This window comes from Oncorhynchus kisutch, linkage group LG5 (genome assembly GCF_002021735.2).
Source record: "Oncorhynchus kisutch isolate 150728-3 linkage group LG5, Okis_V2, whole genome shotgun sequence".
NCBI lineage: Eukaryota > Metazoa > Chordata > Actinopteri > Salmoniformes > Salmonidae > Oncorhynchus > Oncorhynchus kisutch.
The window spans coordinates 43,657,470-43,674,505 of NC_034178.2; the positions used below are offsets into that span (position 1 = coordinate 43,657,470).

A 17,036-nucleotide genomic window follows, 5' to 3' on the forward strand; every position below is an offset into this window, starting at 1 on the left:
GAACTGGGTTCTAAAGTTAACCCCAGCTGTCTCTGGGGTTTAAATGATTTAACCTAACAAAGGTTAAATAAAATAAAGACTATTTTGAATTTCCTGTATTTACGTTTACTATGTTATGTATAGTCTATGACACCAGGCTGTACTCTTGGCCATCCTACAAAGGTAAGAACTCGAATAACTCGTGCTTCTACACCTGCATTGCTTGCTGTTTGGGGTTTTAGGCTGGGTTTCTGTACAGCACTTTGAGATATCAGCTGATGTACGAAGGGCTATATAAATAAATTTGATTTGATTTGATAACATTTGAACAGATGACAGAGACATGAGGTTTGGACCATTGTTTTCTTAGAGGAGGAGCATTACTTTACCCATTAGTCTATATATGCGTATTTGATTGGACACCCTACTATGGTTACGTCTAGTGAGACCAGCCTGCTTGCTAGGCTCTGTTTGGCACCCAGCGCCGGCTTTCCAGCAAAGTTATCCTTATTATAGAGATGTATCGGGGTATCACAAACACGGTTTATACATAGCAGCGGCATAGCTCTGGATAGAGTGTCATCAACCATATGTCCACGGAAACCAGAGGTTGGTCATAAATGGCAAAGTCTTCAGGGTAGGAAATTGCATTTGACAGTTCAGAGATTTAAAAAAGTTCAATAAATTGAACAAACATAGCATAAATATTTATAACATGTTTGTAGCTGTCAATGTTTTAGGAAAAGGATGGGCTGACTACCAACTCATATCCAACAAATACAATGACTTAACCTATACTGTTTATTAATGCAATTACCTAGCCTATATTATTAATTATTAGACAAAACATGAATTTAAAATTTCAAAAGACACTTAAAATGGTAAAAACCCAAGCCTTTTTATCCAGCAGTGTCCGTGAACGCTGGAGCTGAATGGCCGTGAAATCGATTTCCAAAGTGCAAACTATGGCGCACAATGCATGATCAGCTACTTTAATATTTTAAAAATAACCTAGTTAGTTTTCCAGAGTTGGCCCATGGCGATTTACGGTTCGCAGAAGTTAATCGGTGGAATATTACTTACACGCTCTGAAGGTCAGATGATACGAAGTTGGGAGTGCAGGTTCTGGAAACTACGTGGGTCTTCCACCAGTGCGCTCCAATGCGGTCAGTGGAATCGCTCGTATCCTCAAACACAAACTACGCTATAAAAATAAAAAAAATGTAAAGGCATTATGTGTCATTAATAATTTCAGAAAATGGATGATACACTCCACTGGCACTCCAGCTGCTAATTGTTTTTATTTCCGCTGGCTGTGATGTTGTCAGCGGGGCTTGGCGCGTCCCAGGTCACCTGTGTTCACTTGTGACAACTCCGGCAACCAATAGACGGGGTTGGAAGAGCGCACATGGAAATATGTGGGGGGTGTCGTAAAAAATGTTTTGCAAACAAACATATATACAAACTATTTATATTGCTAGGAATCCGAAACAAACTAATATTATTAGCAGTTGAATTAAATATACTACAATTTTATCAATATCAGATTTTCTGAAATAAATCATAATCAAAACCATTCAATTGTACAACTTGTCCTGTTTTCTTTGTAACAAAATTCTGTATGTCAATCCAAAACATTCTACGATAAATACAGGCACAAAAAAAAACTATTCTAAATGGTCTCCTTCTCCATTCCACAGAATATTCAGCTTGAATCTTTCCATAGCGTGTTTCACAGGTATTCGGCCAAAAAAATCTTTCCGAGGGAAATGTAGTATCACAAACAATATTCCTAATCTGTTTATTACTACATTTATATTTGATGTTAATATTGCAATGAATATATTTTAATGTAAATCTATGTTACTTACATCAACCAAAGAGGAATAAAAGGAATATTTAAAAAAAACATTGGAATCACATCAAAAACAATTGCATATTCTTTCGGGGTTCGTGTAGTTCTATTGGACAAGGGTATTTTCGGTGGAAGTGACGTTATAATAGTTGAGTTGACTGTCAGTGCATGCATGGGTTGTTATCCTTAGGCTACTCCAAACAGTTACAAAAAATTATTTTTCTATTGGACAGATTTAGGTAGGACCCTCCCTGTTTGCTGAACCTGTCCAATAGAAACACTAGTTTGCGTTGCAAACGTTTTGCAACTGTTTGGAGTAAGGATTATACCCCAGTACTTTACTTGGTTGAACCAGGATTGGCTTTAATGGTCCCACATTCCCAACTGCCTGACAATTTTCCTTTTAAATGGACCATACATTGCTGCACACCTTCCTTGTCTTCGCTCTCACAAATGCTTGTGTGTGTATTGCTATTAAATCATGGTGTTGAAACTGAATGGCGGGGTTTCACAGTAGTTGCAATCCATGTATTCATGGTGCCAAGAGAAGCCAGGCTTCCCCAAAATAATTACCAAGAAAAATATATAAAATTATATATATTTTGTCTCTCTGTGTTTCATTACTTGTCTTAAATTCACAAGAGTCTGATTGTATCTCACAGGAGAAAGCATCCGAGTGAGTGAAACAGCACCCCTGTCTCTTGACATGTAGGCCATCTACAGTGGGGCAAAAAAAGTATTTAGTCAGCCACCAATTGTGCAAGTTCTCCCACTTAAAAGATGAGAGAGGCCTGTAAATTTCATCATAGGTACACTTCAACTATGACAGACAAAATGAGAAAAAAAATCCAGAAAATCACATTGTAGGATTTTTAATGAATTTATTTGCAAATTATGGTGGAAAATAAGTATTTCGTCAATAACAAAAGTTTATCTCAATACTTTGTTATATACCCTTTGTTGGCAATGACAGAGGTCAAAGGTTTTCTGTAAGTCTTCACAACGTTTTCACACACGGTTGCTGGTATTTTGGCCCATTCCTCCATGCAGATCTCCTCTAGAGCAGTGATGTTTTGGGGCTGTTGCTGGGCAACACGGACTTTCAACTCCCTCCAAAGATTTTCTATGAGGTTGAGATCTGGAGACTGGCTAGGCCACTCCAGGACCTTGAAATGGTTCTTACGAAGCCACTCCTTCGTTGCCCGGGCGGTGTGTTTGGGATCATTGTCATGCTGAAAGACCCAGCCACGTTTCATCTTCAATGCCCTTGCTGATGGAAGGAGGTTTTCACTCAAAATCTCACGATACATGGCCCCATTCATTCTTTCCTTTACACGGATCAGTCGTCCTGGTCCCTTTGCAGAAAAACAGCCCCAAAGCATGATGTTTCCACCCCAATGCTTCACAGTAGGTATGGTGTTCTTTGGATGCAACTCAGCATTCTTTGTCCTCCAAACACGACGAGTTGAGTTTTTACCAAAAAGTTCTATTTTGGTTTCATCTGACATTCTCCCAATCTTCTTCTGGGCCATCCTAATGCTCTCTAGCAAACTTCAGACGGGCCTGGACATGTACTGGCTTAAGCAGGGGGGCACGTCTGGCACTGCAGGATTTGAGTCCCTGGCGGCGTAGTGTATTACTGATGGTAGGTTTTGTTACTTTGGTCCCAGCACTCTGCAGGTCATTCACTAGGTCCCCCCGTGTGGTTCTGGGATTTTTGCTCACCGTTCTTGTGATCATTTTGACCCCACGGGGTGAGATCTTGCGTGGAGCCCCAGATTGAGGGAGATTATCAGTGGTCTTGTATGTCTTCCATTTCCTAATAATTGCTCCCACAGTTGATTTCTTCAAAACAAGCTGCTTACCTATTGCAGATTCAGTCTGGTGCAGGTCTACAATTTTGTTTCTGGTGTCCTTTGACAGCTCTTTGGTCTTGGCCATAGTGGAGTTTGGAGTGTGACTGTTTGAGGTTGTGGACAGGTGTCTTTTATACTGATAACGACTTCAAACAGGTGCCATTAATACAGGTAACGAGTGGAGGACAGAGGAGCCTCTTAAAGAAGAAGTTACAGGTCTGTGAGAGCCAGAAATCTTGCTTGTTTGTAGGTGACCAAATACTTATTTTCCACCATAATTTGCAAATAAATTCATTAAAAATCCTACAATGTGATTTTCTGGATTTCTTTTTCTCATTTTGTCTGTCATAGTTGAAGTGTACGTATGAGGAAAATTACAGGCCTCTCTCATATTTTTAAGTGGGAGAACTTGCACAATTGGTGGCTGACTAAATACTTTTTGCCCCACTGTATATGGAGTCAGATAGCTACCAAAAGATTTAATGTACGTATAGATTTTCTTACGATCCTAACAATACGTACGTTCAATGTTAGGATCGTAAGAAAAGCCATCCGGGCTCTTTTTTGATTTGATATGAATCTCGCTTATTTGGCGTACCCCGACGGCATTCAAATCAAATCATATGTTATTTGTCACATACACATGGTTAGCAGATGTTAATGCGAGTGTAGCGAAATGCTTGTGCTTCTAGTTCCGACAATGCAGTAATATCCAACGAGTAATCTAACCTAACAATTCCACAACAAATACCTTATACACACAAGTGTAAAGGGATGAAGAATATGTACATACAAATATATGAATGAGTGATGGTACAGAACGGCATTGCATGTACACCTGGGGGTACGCGTACCCCTGTTTTGGAATACCTGCCCTAGACAACACTCTTCTGTGGCTTTATAGTTTCATTCTCTCACAAGTAATTTTCTGAAGGCCCAAGCCAATACTACGCCATCTACTGGTATAACAGTGTTATCGAATGCCGTTCTGAAACAAGCTCCAGACTTTAATTTGGGAAATTAAACCAGAAGCTGCAAAGCAACTCTATTTTCTGGTATGAAGTTGCTTGATTGACTAGCTAACTTCAACTAGCTACGTGCGGTTCATGTCCTTTGCAGATTCCACGTTCCTGACAAAAGTTTGTACGTGTAAAAAAATTCAAACCAAGTGAAAGGAGACAAAGTAAGAATTAGATGTGTAAATGTTCATTCATAGTCGTAAAGTAGGGTTTGTACGTTTACAGACCTCATTCAACGGTTACATTTCATGTTTCACGCACGGCTTTTCTTATGATCCTAACAATTTAAGTATGGATTTTCTTACTATGCTAACGATACGCATGTTCAACTATCTGGCTGATGCTGTCTGGTGCAAACGAGTATGACATTGTTGCGGCCCATAGCATTGAATGGAATACAAGGGAAGCCAGCGAGCATTTGGCCTCCTTTGATACATTTTTTTGGAGAATCAGCATTGAGCTAAACTGGGCAATCTTAATGGTGAATGGTCCTGGTGCACCAAAAAAAAGTATCAAGGGAAACTAGGTTGGATTTTGGCATCACTAATATCAGATCGCATTGAGAGCATAAGTCATTGACAGAAAGAACTTGAAGTGCTCCAGTGCTCTAGCTATCTAACTAAATGTGTCCCTTTCCTAAATTAGCCATGAATGGAGATAAGTATTTGGACTTGTGGTTTTACTTAATTCTCCGTACTGGCCAATGATTATAATGACTATTCTGAGCCAACCATTAATTCATACATTGTTGTGCCCCTGGCCTGAGAGGATGTAAGTTAAATATGTAGCTAGTTGTAGAAGGCTAATGTTAACTTGCTAACGTTGCCCATGAATGGAAGTATGGCTAGCTAGCAAGCATTTTAGCCAGGTAGCCTTGGACAGCAAAAAATAAAATTGTGCACTGTATGACACAGTGATATACTGTTTCATCAACACGAAAGAGAGGAGGATGGCATTGGCATTACTCTACAAGTAGGGTGAGTCAACCAGTGGAGGTTTCTCAGAGAAGGAAGAGGACCATCCTCAGTGAATTTCATAAAAATAGTCAACCAAAAAAAGTGATAATTTTCAGACAAAACTATACTAAATATATTCATGCCACCAAATAATTGATTAAAACAGAGTTTTGCAATGATAGTAGCCTCAGCAGCAGTCTGTAGGATAGCACCATGGTGTAGCCGGATGACTACACTTAGCTAGCAAATGCAGCTAGCTAGTTCAGCCTACTCAAACATAGAAGGATGCTATGTCTATCCAACACTGGAACTCTTCCAAGTCAATGTAAGCTTTTGGTTTGGTTAATTTACTGCCACAGGGCCCGCTGGTGTAACTGCTAAACTGCTTTCTGACTGTACACCGTACTGCATGATTGTAGCGGGTTTAGTAAAGCGTTAGTTCTAGTTGACTATGATGTGACAACGTAGGCTGTGTGTAGCGGTTAGCGGCCATGGTATAAAGGTTTGACTAGGAAAGTTTTTTTTGCCTAGTCACAGAGCGCTGATGTGTTGTGCACGGAAGTCCACACGTCAAGGGAAAAGGTGACAGGACGAAAGCACATGGATAGATGCAAGAATGAATTTGATATATATATATACACACAATGAGCAAAGTCATCATGCTGTTTTTATGGTCGCTCCAGAGATTTTCGATCGGGTTCAAATCGGGGGCGGGCCACTCATAAATCAAGGGGTCTGAATGCTTCCCGAATGCACTGTATATAGGCAGGTGTGTACCTTTCCAAATCATGTCCAATCAATGGAATTTAGCACAGGTGGACTACAATCAAGCTGTAGAAACATCTAAAAAATGATCAATGTAAACAGGATGCACCTGAGCTCAATTTCAAGTCTCACAGCAGAGGGTCTGAATACTTAAGTTAATATGTGGAAAATGTCAAGGGGTCTGAATGCACTAAGTTGTAATATGGCTTTTTTCCTTGCTTCTCCAGTGATTTTACCCACCCACCGTTACTGGTTGCGTGGATTCCGCTTCAGCTGTAATTCAACAATCAATTATCCACATTGCAATACATGGATAAACATTCAATTGACTACATTTAACAATTTAATGTGTGCTACTCTGGGATTTCTCTCTTTTAAAAAAAAAATGTTATGGTTTAAACTGTACAAATGCTTTCACCCCAAAATCTATCTATGCAGCTACACCCGAGTGGTGCAGCAGTCTAAGTCACTGCATCTCAGCGCTAGAGGCGTCACTACAGACACCCTGGTTCGAATCCAGGCTGTATCACAACCAGATGTGATTGGGAGTCCCATAAGGCGTCATTGTAAATAAGAATGTGTTCTTAACTGGCTTACCTGGTTAAATAAAATTTAAAAAATTAAGTTACACTTTCCATGTTTACCTCCATTTACCACAAAAGGGCACTATTGTCAAGGAAACAGTTGGATAGGACTAAATACTGTATTACTTTACCCCACAGGCTATAGGAGCAACATTTTAAGTATATATCACCATATGATAGTAAGAAACCCCATTTGCATTGATAGAGAAATACAGAATAGTATGGAAGGGGTTCTTTACAGTTGTATTACAGTGCAGGAGGTTGGCCAAACAATCAGATCACATACAGACAGCTCCCAGACTTTACATGCGTAATGATATTATGGATGGCTCTCACAGCCAAACATGTATACATGTCCTTCACAAGGTCAATCAGCTATACATGTATTTACAATAAACAATTTCAGGTCTGATCATCAACAAAAAGCTTTGCTTTTCACTACACACGATAAACTTCTGAATTCAAACAAATGTTCTTAAATTAATTTTGATTGGACGATTGAGTAAATAGTAGTACTGAAATAGTCTCCTGTGGGTATTATATGTTGATTCTTCAAATACCCCCCTTTTTTTTTAGAAATTAAGCATGATTGACATGTTTCTACTGGTCATTGTTTACATACGACTAGTCTCCTGGTGTTCATAAACATTCTAACAGACAGGCAGGATATAAAATGCTGCTCCGCTACAATGCAGCAGCCTCAGAACTGACATTACTTCCTGAGGAGAATATACAGGGGATGAATCAGGAGGTGGAGTTTTAAAAATTACAATTTAAAAGTAAGCAATGATTAGAGGTATCAAATCAAATAATTACGCAAGCAGCAAATCATAATTTTGTCCCGTAGAATAGTCAAATCAATAAGTGAAATCAAAAGTCCCTTAAAGAGGTCACAGTTACAGAGAGGAAATATTAAAAGAAATTACATTGTCTACATCTGTTCAACAAACTTATAGGGTGGTCTGAGGGTAGGCAATGTGAGGGGGATTGGAAGTTGAGGGTTTGTCTATAGAGAGCTAGGATACTGAGGAGGTAGGTGGTTTTTGGTGTAGGGGGATGTAAATAATACACTAGAGGACTCTGTGTTGGGGGCTGGAGAAGGGTGAGGTGAAGCAAGGTTCTGGGTGTACAGGGAGATGGTATTGTGGATGGTTTTGGGCGTTCTAGATGTACGAGCAGACGGTTACAGTGATTTCTAGGACTAAATGGGTGTTGTGTGGGATAATATGAGGGCTCTAGGTGTAGGGGGATGAAGGGTACTGAGGATGCCACCAGTCCATGAGTCTCACGCTGTGTACAGGGTCCAGCACCACCTGTGTCCCCCCCTGCTCCCCTTTCCTCCTCCCCTGCTGGAGTGGAGCGTCCTGGAACACCAGACACACTCTGTGGTGACGCATGTCCGCATTCACATTGATGTTAAACTGGAGAGGGAACAGAGACAGAGTGGGTTAGAAAGGAAGGAGGCACAGGTTCCCCTCTCCTAAAACAGGCCCACTATGAGGTACAACCACATTGTGACTTTAACAATGCAACTTCATGGATGGAGACGGTCTTTGCAGAGTAAAAACCAGGATGAGTGAGTGGTGTACTGACCAGGGAAAGGGTCATCCCCATGACAATTGAGGTGAAGATAAAGTTGAGGGTGGTGACCTGCAGCAGGTAGCAGTCTGAGTCTGGGTTGGCATGGACCTCCTCATACTGACGGGGCAGCAGCAGACCCCGGGTGGCACTGCCAGCCTTACACCTCATCGCCTAGAGGAGAGACACACAAACTATGGTATCCTTCATTACAATTAAATGTTTTACTTCAAATTAAAGTAAACATGTTTCACTAGTGTACTTCAGACAGTTCAGCATGAATACATACCGGCTTCACAAACTTGAAGTTGAACTCCCACATGGGCTCAGGTCGAGTGCCCACAACCTTATTGACCCAGAACAGCAGACACTGTTGAGGAGAAAACAGGTAAAACATTTTTTATTTTTACCATTATTTAACCAGGTAGGTTAGTTGAGAACAAGTTCTCATTTGCAACTGCGACCTGGCCAAGAAAAAGCATAGCAGTTCGACACATAAGAGTTACACATAGAATAAACAAAACAGTCAATAATACAGTAGAACAAGACAAAAAGTCTATATACAGTGAGTGCAAATGAGGTAAGATAAAGGAGTTAAGGCAACAAATAGGCCATGGTGGCGAAGTAATTACAATATAGCAATTAAACACTGGAATGATATATGTGCAGAAGATGAATGTGCAAGTAGAGATACTGGGGTGTAAAGAAAAAAAGGGAAAACATCTCTTAGCATTAGATTGTTAAAGCCAGAACTTGATGGATCAGGATTAGGGAGTTATAGTACAGATCAATTTATCAGACCCTCACAGGATCCGAATAAGGCGAGAACCTCTAACTCCACACACCATACAGTTCTATGGCACAACCACTAGCCTGTTGCCATCTTGATTCTTTACCTTGGAGTTAAGTAGCGTGGTGTGCGGGGACTCAGGGAGGGCGGGGCTTAGGGAGACACGTGAGCTGAATGGCTCATACAGGTGGAAGAGGGAGCGAATCACGCGAGCCCGTAGACAACGCTTCCTTGCTATGGAGTCTGGCTGCAGACGAAACGGCAGGTAAGCATCCAGACTGTAGTGTCTATAGGAGCGGGAGAGACGGGGGAGAGAGGGGGAGAGAAACGGGGGATAGAGGGAGGGGGAGAGGGGGATAGAGGGATAGAGGGAGGGGGAGAGAGGGGGAGGGGGGGAGAGAGGGAGGGGGGGAGGGGGGGAGAGAGGGAGGGGGGGAGAGAGGGAGGGGGGGAGGGGGGGAGAGAGGGAGGGGGGGAGGGGGGGAGAGAGGGAGGGGGGGAGAGAGGGAGGGGGAGAGAGACGGGGGAGAGAAAATACGTAAATAAGAAAACTAGGCTACTTCTCCTTTAGGGGCCAGTTGCCAAGGGCAATGCGCATCTGACTTTCCAGGATTCAAGTCTTATCAAGAGCTGCAGGAGCCCACCTAAAATATAGGTTGTGGCAATGAAAATGTCTAACCCTACCTTTTGTATAGTCTGGTCCAGAAGGCAGCAGTGCAGGTGACGGTCCAGGCGTTTCTGCAGATCAGAGCAAACGTACACACATCCTCTGGACGGATATAGGAAGCCAGCACCAGCCAGATATCCACTGTGTAGTCCTCCCCATCACTGCACTCACTACACTCTGGGAAAACAGATAAGAGTCAAACGATGGGCTGTGTTTTATTCAGAAAAGTTGTTCACTCTTATCCATCCTTGTTCACATGTGGTGCTGAAATGACTGGATAGGTGAACACAATAGCTCCAAGTAGGCCTAGTTTACAGCTTATTGCTATCACCTACCCAGTTACACTGTGTAATATCAGTTAACATGGACAGAGGGAAGGGAGCAACCATCTGGAATGAGACGCAGCCCTCAACACTAAAACGCATGACTAGAGGCGGTGTACCTTTCCTTCTCTTGTTTTTCTTCTTGCGTGCCTCTTTAGGCTCGTTCACTCCATCCTCCCCAGGGTCGAGGTCGTCGCTACTCTCAAGGGCGTCTCCGGTGAGGCTGGACACTGACGAGAACACCTCCTGTAAGGAACCCTGCGACGCCTCCAGTCCACACAACAACTTCACTGCAGGACAAGCACAGTGGAAAGTTAGTAAGCACAATAATGTGGTTTATCAATGTATTGCTGTGTGTGTAGAATGGACATGCCCAAGCATTTTGATTGATGATCTTACCTTCTTTTTCAACTGCATTGGCAACAGCCTTTTTCACCCTCCCCGACTTCACAACGGCTGGGTCAGCATTGGCAAAATCAGCGACAGTCACTGCAGGAGAGGGGAGAATATGCGGTTTACCAAGAGCTCACAATAACATAGGGTGCATCTCAATAGTACTAAACAACTTCTTGCTCCCAGTCTTTTCCTTTGTCTGTGGTGACTTGAAAACACTGGTTAGGTATGTCAGACACTTTTGGCTTGTTCGACACTGCAGGCAACTGCCTACTGACTGATTAACAACTCCCTTTGCATCATAAATAACTACTTGTCAATCAGTCAGTCAATCAGTCACAATTTACCCAAGATGCATCATGTATTTGATAGGCTCAAACATGACTTTTCTTTGTGCTCATTTCAGTGCTAACGGTAAGCAACCGACTGTAGACGAAAGTCAATCAGTCAAGTCAGGGGAGCGGTGCATCTGCGACAGCAGAAAGTCAGACACGTCATCAACAGGCTCAATGCATGGCAGCTCCAATTTTCCCATTTGTTTTTTTCTGAGTTCCCAGTTGTCTTGAAAGCACCAAGTATGCAAGCCGATGGTCACCGGCTTGACAAGTGATCCGCTCGAACACGCCCTTTCACTTTTCTCAGAACACAGCAGAGAAAGGAATACAATGAGAAGTCTAACTACACGCAGTGTTGTCTAGCACTGAGATGCAGTGTCTTAGACCGCTGCGCCACTCAGGAGCCCCATGGGAAGCCAGGCTTCCCCAAATATTTGACCAATAAAAATGAGCTAACCATGAATGAATATATTCTGCCACTGGTCTGAGATGATTGAAGTTCAATATGTAGCTTAGATGAAGCCTAGTTGGCTCACGTTAACTAGCTAACGTATGTGATTAATTTTAGCCCATGTGAGGAAGTTAGGCAACCTAGCTAAAATGCATGCTAGCCTATGAAAATGAAAACTAAAAGCTTACTATACAACAGAGCCATAGCCCATTTTGCCAACATGTAAGAGAGGAGGATGGCATTCAACTAGTCTACAAGTAGGGTGAGGGAATTTTTGTTATTTTCTTACATGTGCACACTGACAAAAATCAGTACCGTAGACAGCCACATGATATTTAGCAACATTGGACTAAATTGTTTTTGGTATCTGTAAGTTTGTTTTCCTTGTATTAAACTAAGCATATCTTGATTTTATTTAAATGTTTCATTTGAAATGGTGCTGGAATAGCAGAGGCAGTGTTCCTGTTGTATTTGTGCTGACTGCAGTAACTGTAGTTATAAATCAGTATGTGTTTTAGTGAACTGTCAAACATTAACTTGCTTGACCATGCTGCAGGTCATAACTTTCAAAGCAATATTTGCTTTGTGGACTTAACCTGCTCTCTGGTTTTGGGATTAAAAACGTTGTATTTGTATTTATAAAAGTTAGAGCAAACGCAAATATCCCAACATAGGTTGTAATATGACTTTTTTTAAATTGACTCCGCTTCCCCAGTGATTCCACCCACGAACCCTACTGACTAACTAACGTTAGCTACACTACGATGCGCCTCTGATGGGTATGCCTGACATCGACCAAAAATAGGCCTACATACCTTTCTGACATTGCAAGCCTCATGAATATGCACATGCAATTATTAATTTGTTTAATCAATGATGGTAATAGAATCGGGTAGTTTGATTTTTATCCTCGAGGATCAACCCAATATGTCCACCACTGAAAGCCGACGTCAGGGTCAAAGACTTCGCTTTAGCGAGCTAGCTACCTGACTCGGAGCAGATGTCCCCGGACCGAAATTTCAGCCGTTTTCGGTTCCCTTTCTTGGGCATGACGGTAAGAGGGGTCTGTGGCCACTTATCGAGGCTGTGTGTCCTGCCATGTCTCTATGACAAGCAGAGGTAAAGAGAAAGAGAAAAAGGTGGGACAGCAATCGAAAAATGTTCCTCCAGGATCTTCAGCCATCATGGGACTGACGCAAATTAGTTGACGTTCATTAAATAACGCGAGACTTCCTTCGTTTCAGTTGTCAACGACGAGCTCATCCTTATCGAATTTGATTGGACAAGAGTGGTCATTCGCCAATCAGATTAGTCGGTTACCCAGAATGAGGACAGATATATTAAGGACAGGAGGAGATAGGAATCCCGTTGGAAAAGGAATGGAGGAACGTATAACGCCTCACCAGCAGACTGTCGAACAATTGTGTAATCGTCACGCAATCCCTTATCAAAATCAGGGTATGATGTCGCGTTCAAACAACTGTTTTACTTGGAAAAAACTAGCCCTGGGAAAATAGTTTTGAACGGTCATCCAACTAACAATTCCGCCTCGGGAATTCGGGCCTCTTTCTAGAGCTCCGACTTTCCGACTTGAAGATTACTAACGTTGTGATTTGACCACGTAGGTCCCAGTTGTCTTGAACGCATCAAATGTTGAAAACCCTGCCTATTCCTCGAAAGTACGTAATGTCACGATTTCAAGCTATACTATATTACAGATAACAAGTGAACTATCTCGGAAAAGATTTGATCATGTTGTACTTATTGTTTACGAAATGTATGTTCATATTGTGTTTTTGGCTAGCGCCCCTTGTCCCATAATCTCCCAGAATGCACCGCGCGGCAACGTACACAACGGGCGGTAATACGATTCCAATGGAATTTTCCATCTCCTCAATAGTATCTCTGATGAAGGTTGAGTTAAAATCCCAACATATTTTGTCATCTTAAATCTTATGAAGTAGCATAAGAGAGACAGCCAGGCTACTATGAAACCATTTTAGCTTACTGACGTACTACATTTTATGATTTGGTCAAAACATGAATTTATAGTCTTTACAGTGCAGTAGCCTAGCCCACTACAGGAATCGGAAATTGCAGTCAACCATAGTCATACTAGAACCTTTGAATATCCCGGATTTGTGTCATAGCTCTGCAATTCCGGCGAAAATGCATCAGATGAGAAATAGATTAATGAATGGTAAATGCAGCATTTATAGATATAACACAAGCCTCCAGGCGTGGTGGTGTTACTGAACAACGCACTAAAATAAGACAAACAGAAGCCAATGTTTGGAAGGGTTATGGGTAGACTATTGTCCAATGGGCTATAGGCTAGGCACCCTAATGCATTTGTTTATGAATAACATCCAGTTTATATCCCAATGCGGTATTTTAATTTCCATTTCATTCCAGTTCCATAATTCATAACGGGTCCCATCAGGCTGCGCTGCGCATGACACAATTTTGGTCTCAGTCGCCAGAGCGCGCATGCACGGCGTGGCATAATAGCGCGTCGACGCGCAAGGTGGTGCTGATGTGAGGGGTTCTTCTGCCGCTAGAGCAAATGTTTAATTTTTTTTATGGAGAGAGCGTTCGAAGATTTTCCGTTGTCTAAATACACAATACTGAATTTGTCCGCTGGTCAAAAGGGGGAAATAAACGACGTGCGACCATGTGGATAGCTGTGGTCACATGCGGTGACATCGATGTAAATTATGCTTAAATTGTTTTGTAGAAAGCGGCGAGTTGCTCGGTTTCCGTAGCGGTAGTGGTGACAGCTGCGGGAGCCCGTGTGTGAGGGAGAGGGAGGAGTGGTGTGTGTGTCTGCTCGGTGGCGGTGTGGAGATGGCAGCGGGGGGTTGAGAAGGCAGATGCTGCAGACATGCCTAGCTGGCTATCGCCGTCTCTCTGTGAAAGGTTATCGGCAACTGGTGTCTGTTGAAGCGAAAGAGCGCCTAATAAACCTCGGAACCCAGATCAGTTGATTGGAACATGTCATCGACAGGGTCAGCGGCGGCATCACAGTGTCTCTGATCCGTCAATCAAATCACACGCACTGGAATTACATGAGTGGCGCGCGGGGTTGGGCGGATGTGCCAGATGAACCATCGCCGGCAGACATGGGAAAAAAGGTCAACAATCGCCTGATTTAAATTTCATGATTCTGGAAGTTTTTCATTAAGATGATTAATGCCATTTTCTAATAATCGCGATCATCAACGATAAATAGTCTATTCACATCAATCAATCATTGTGTTTATTAGCCAGCGGCAGCGAGTAGCGTACAGAGAGCAGAGGATATCGCCCATATCATTACAGCGATACACGCCTATAGGACTGTAAGCACCAAGCAGCAAATATGATGTGCGAGGTGATGCCAACGATCACCGAGGGGGACTCGGGGGGTCCTCCCCGGGGTGGAGGGGCTCAGAACGGCTCGGACCCGGAAGCCAACTTCGAACAACTGATGGTCAACATGCTGGACGAGAGAGACAAGCTGCTGGAGTCCCTGCGCGAGACCCAGGAGACACTCATCCAATCACAGACCAAGCTGCAGGGTGCGCTGCATGAAAGGGATGTGCTCCAGCGTCAGATCTACGCCGCTCTACCTCAGGTGAGAGAGAACACCACACACACATACATGTATCCAATTACCTCCATAACCCAGCAGAGCTTCTGCCAAGAGATGTGGATCTTAAGGGGTGTCCTCCCCAGACTACTGCTGTTGTGCTAGAGGAGATGATGGTCATGGTCTATAGTTAATCCTCTCTTACCACAGGGTCACTGGTTCAAGCCCCCATGCTCTTCCCCTCAATCTCTATAATGACCTATCAATGGCAATGAAGGACAGGATACAAGGAAAGGAGACTGGCTGCATCCTGATTCTCCACCCTTCTGCCAAAGTGTGCATTTGCCAACTCCCTGTCATTGGTTTAAAAGCATTGGGTTGGTGTAAGAAAGCATTGGATTGATGTAAGGAAGCATTGGATGAAGGGAGTTCCACCATGGAGTCCACAGGTTGGTATTTATTGTAATTAATCTTGTTCTGGAGGCAGCTCCAGTGGTCACTAGCTGGCACAGCCATATATATTTTTTCTAAGTTTAACATTTATTTAACTAGGCAAGTCAGTTAAGAAATCATTTTTATTTACAATGACGGCCTAACCCAGGCGACGCTGGGCCAATTGTGCATCCTATGGGACTTCCAATCATGGCCAGATGTGATGCAGCCTGGATCATTAAAATAATTCAAATCAGATTTTAAACCTCACCTTGATCTTAACCCTAACCTTAACCACACTGCTAACCCTGATACCTAACCCTAACCTCAAATTAAGAACAAAAAGCACATTTTTGTTTTGATGTATTTTTGGGATATAGCCAATTTTGACCTTGCAGCTAGCCCATCGAGTGGAAATCGCTCAGTTCTGCCTCCAGGGCAAGATTCATGACATCAAACGTCAGTCTGCATGAAATCTATGATGGGTAGTGTGTAATGGCACAACGGTAGAATTGGGACATAGCCCAAACCCTCATATGCCCAATGGAGTGGACCATACTTTTCTCACTAATGATTTTGAAAAAACTTCTACTCATAAACTGAACATCAAATGATCCTCAGTCTCTTCGACAGTGGATGAATCAAATGTATTATTTTTTATATATTGAAAAGGTGTGGGCTACAGAGAAAAATAGAAGAGTGCAATTTGAGGCCATCTAGAATAGAGTGCTACAAGCACTGGAAAGTTCCAGGGGATGAAGGTTGAGGGAGACTGTGGTTGAGACATACGCATGGTTGAGGTGGGAACATGTGCGTCTGAGCAGGTGTGATGTCAATCATGTTTGTTGAAATCTTTCTGTGTCTGTTTATTGTATTTTGTTTATGTAAGGTTGTTATTGTAAAAAAAAGAAAGAAAATCCTACCAAAAAATGTGTTTCAATTTGGAATGTATGATTGTGTGTTTTTGAGTTTATTGGAGAACCACACTGCTGATGTGATGCAACCAGTCAAGAGGCTCTCAATGGTGCAGCTTTCTAACTTTTTGAGGATCTGTGGGGCCATTCCAAATATTTTCAGACTCCTGAGGGGAAAGACTGTGTTGGTGTGTGTGGACCATGATAATTCCTTAGTGATGTGGACACTGATGAACTTTAACCTCTCAACCTGCTCCACTACAGCCTCATCGATGTGGATGGGGGCGTGCTCGGCCCTCTGTTTCCTGTAGTCCACGATCAGCTTCTTTGTCTTGCAGACATTGGGGGAGAGGCAGTTGTCCTGGAAACACATTGCCAGGTCTCTGACCTTCTCCCTATAATCTGTCTCATCGTCGTCAGTGATCAGGCCCACCCTGTTGTGTTGTCAGCAAACTTAATGCTGGTGTTTGAGTTATACGTGGCCACACAGATGTGGGTGAACAGGGAGTACAGGAGGGGACTAAGCACGCACCCCTGCGTGGCCCCCGTGTTGACGGTCAGTGTGGCG

General features: G+C 42.7%; 3 protein-coding genes across 6 annotated transcripts in view; 1 reads left to right on the forward strand and 2 right to left on the reverse strand.

Moving 5' to 3' along the window:
* The window catches only part of tfeb (transcription factor EB), a 113,589-nt gene extending 112,253 nt beyond the window's left edge, over positions 1-1,336 (reverse strand). For 2 of the 4 annotated variants that reach the window (XM_031825123.1, XM_020483359.2), the window contains exon 1: positions 1,063-1,329. The gene's annotated coding sequence lies outside the window, so the exon portion shown is untranslated. Of the gene's footprint in view, positions 1-1,062 lie in introns of all 4 variants that reach the window. The other 2 variants (XM_020483356.2, XM_020483358.2) reach the window with 2 other exon arrangements.
* Positions 1,337-7,231: 5,895 nt separating this feature from the next.
* On the reverse strand, positions 7,232-12,788 carry tmem183a (transmembrane protein 183A). Its single transcript, XM_031825124.1, has 8 exons — positions 12,538-12,788; positions 10,772-10,861; positions 10,492-10,662; positions 10,067-10,226; positions 9,489-9,669; positions 8,882-8,962; positions 8,608-8,766; positions 7,232-8,435 (listed from the first exon to the last, which is right to left on the reverse strand). The coding sequence occupies exons 1-8, from the start codon at positions 12,599-12,601 to the stop codon at positions 8,250-8,252; spliced, it is 1,092 nt and encodes a 363-aa protein (XP_031680984.1). The 5' UTR covers positions 12,602-12,788; the 3' UTR covers positions 7,232-8,249.
* A 991-nt stretch (positions 12,789-13,779) lies between these two features.
* ppfia4 (PTPRF interacting protein alpha 4) overlaps positions 13,780-17,036 on the forward strand; it is a 108,736-nt gene continuing 105,479 nt past the window's right edge. Inside the window, exon 1 of the mRNA XM_031823900.1 lies at positions 13,780-15,167. Within this exon, the coding sequence (XP_031679760.1) occupies positions 14,913-15,167 (255 nt within the window). The 5' untranslated portion in view covers positions 13,780-14,912. The remainder of the gene's footprint in view (positions 15,168-17,036) is intronic.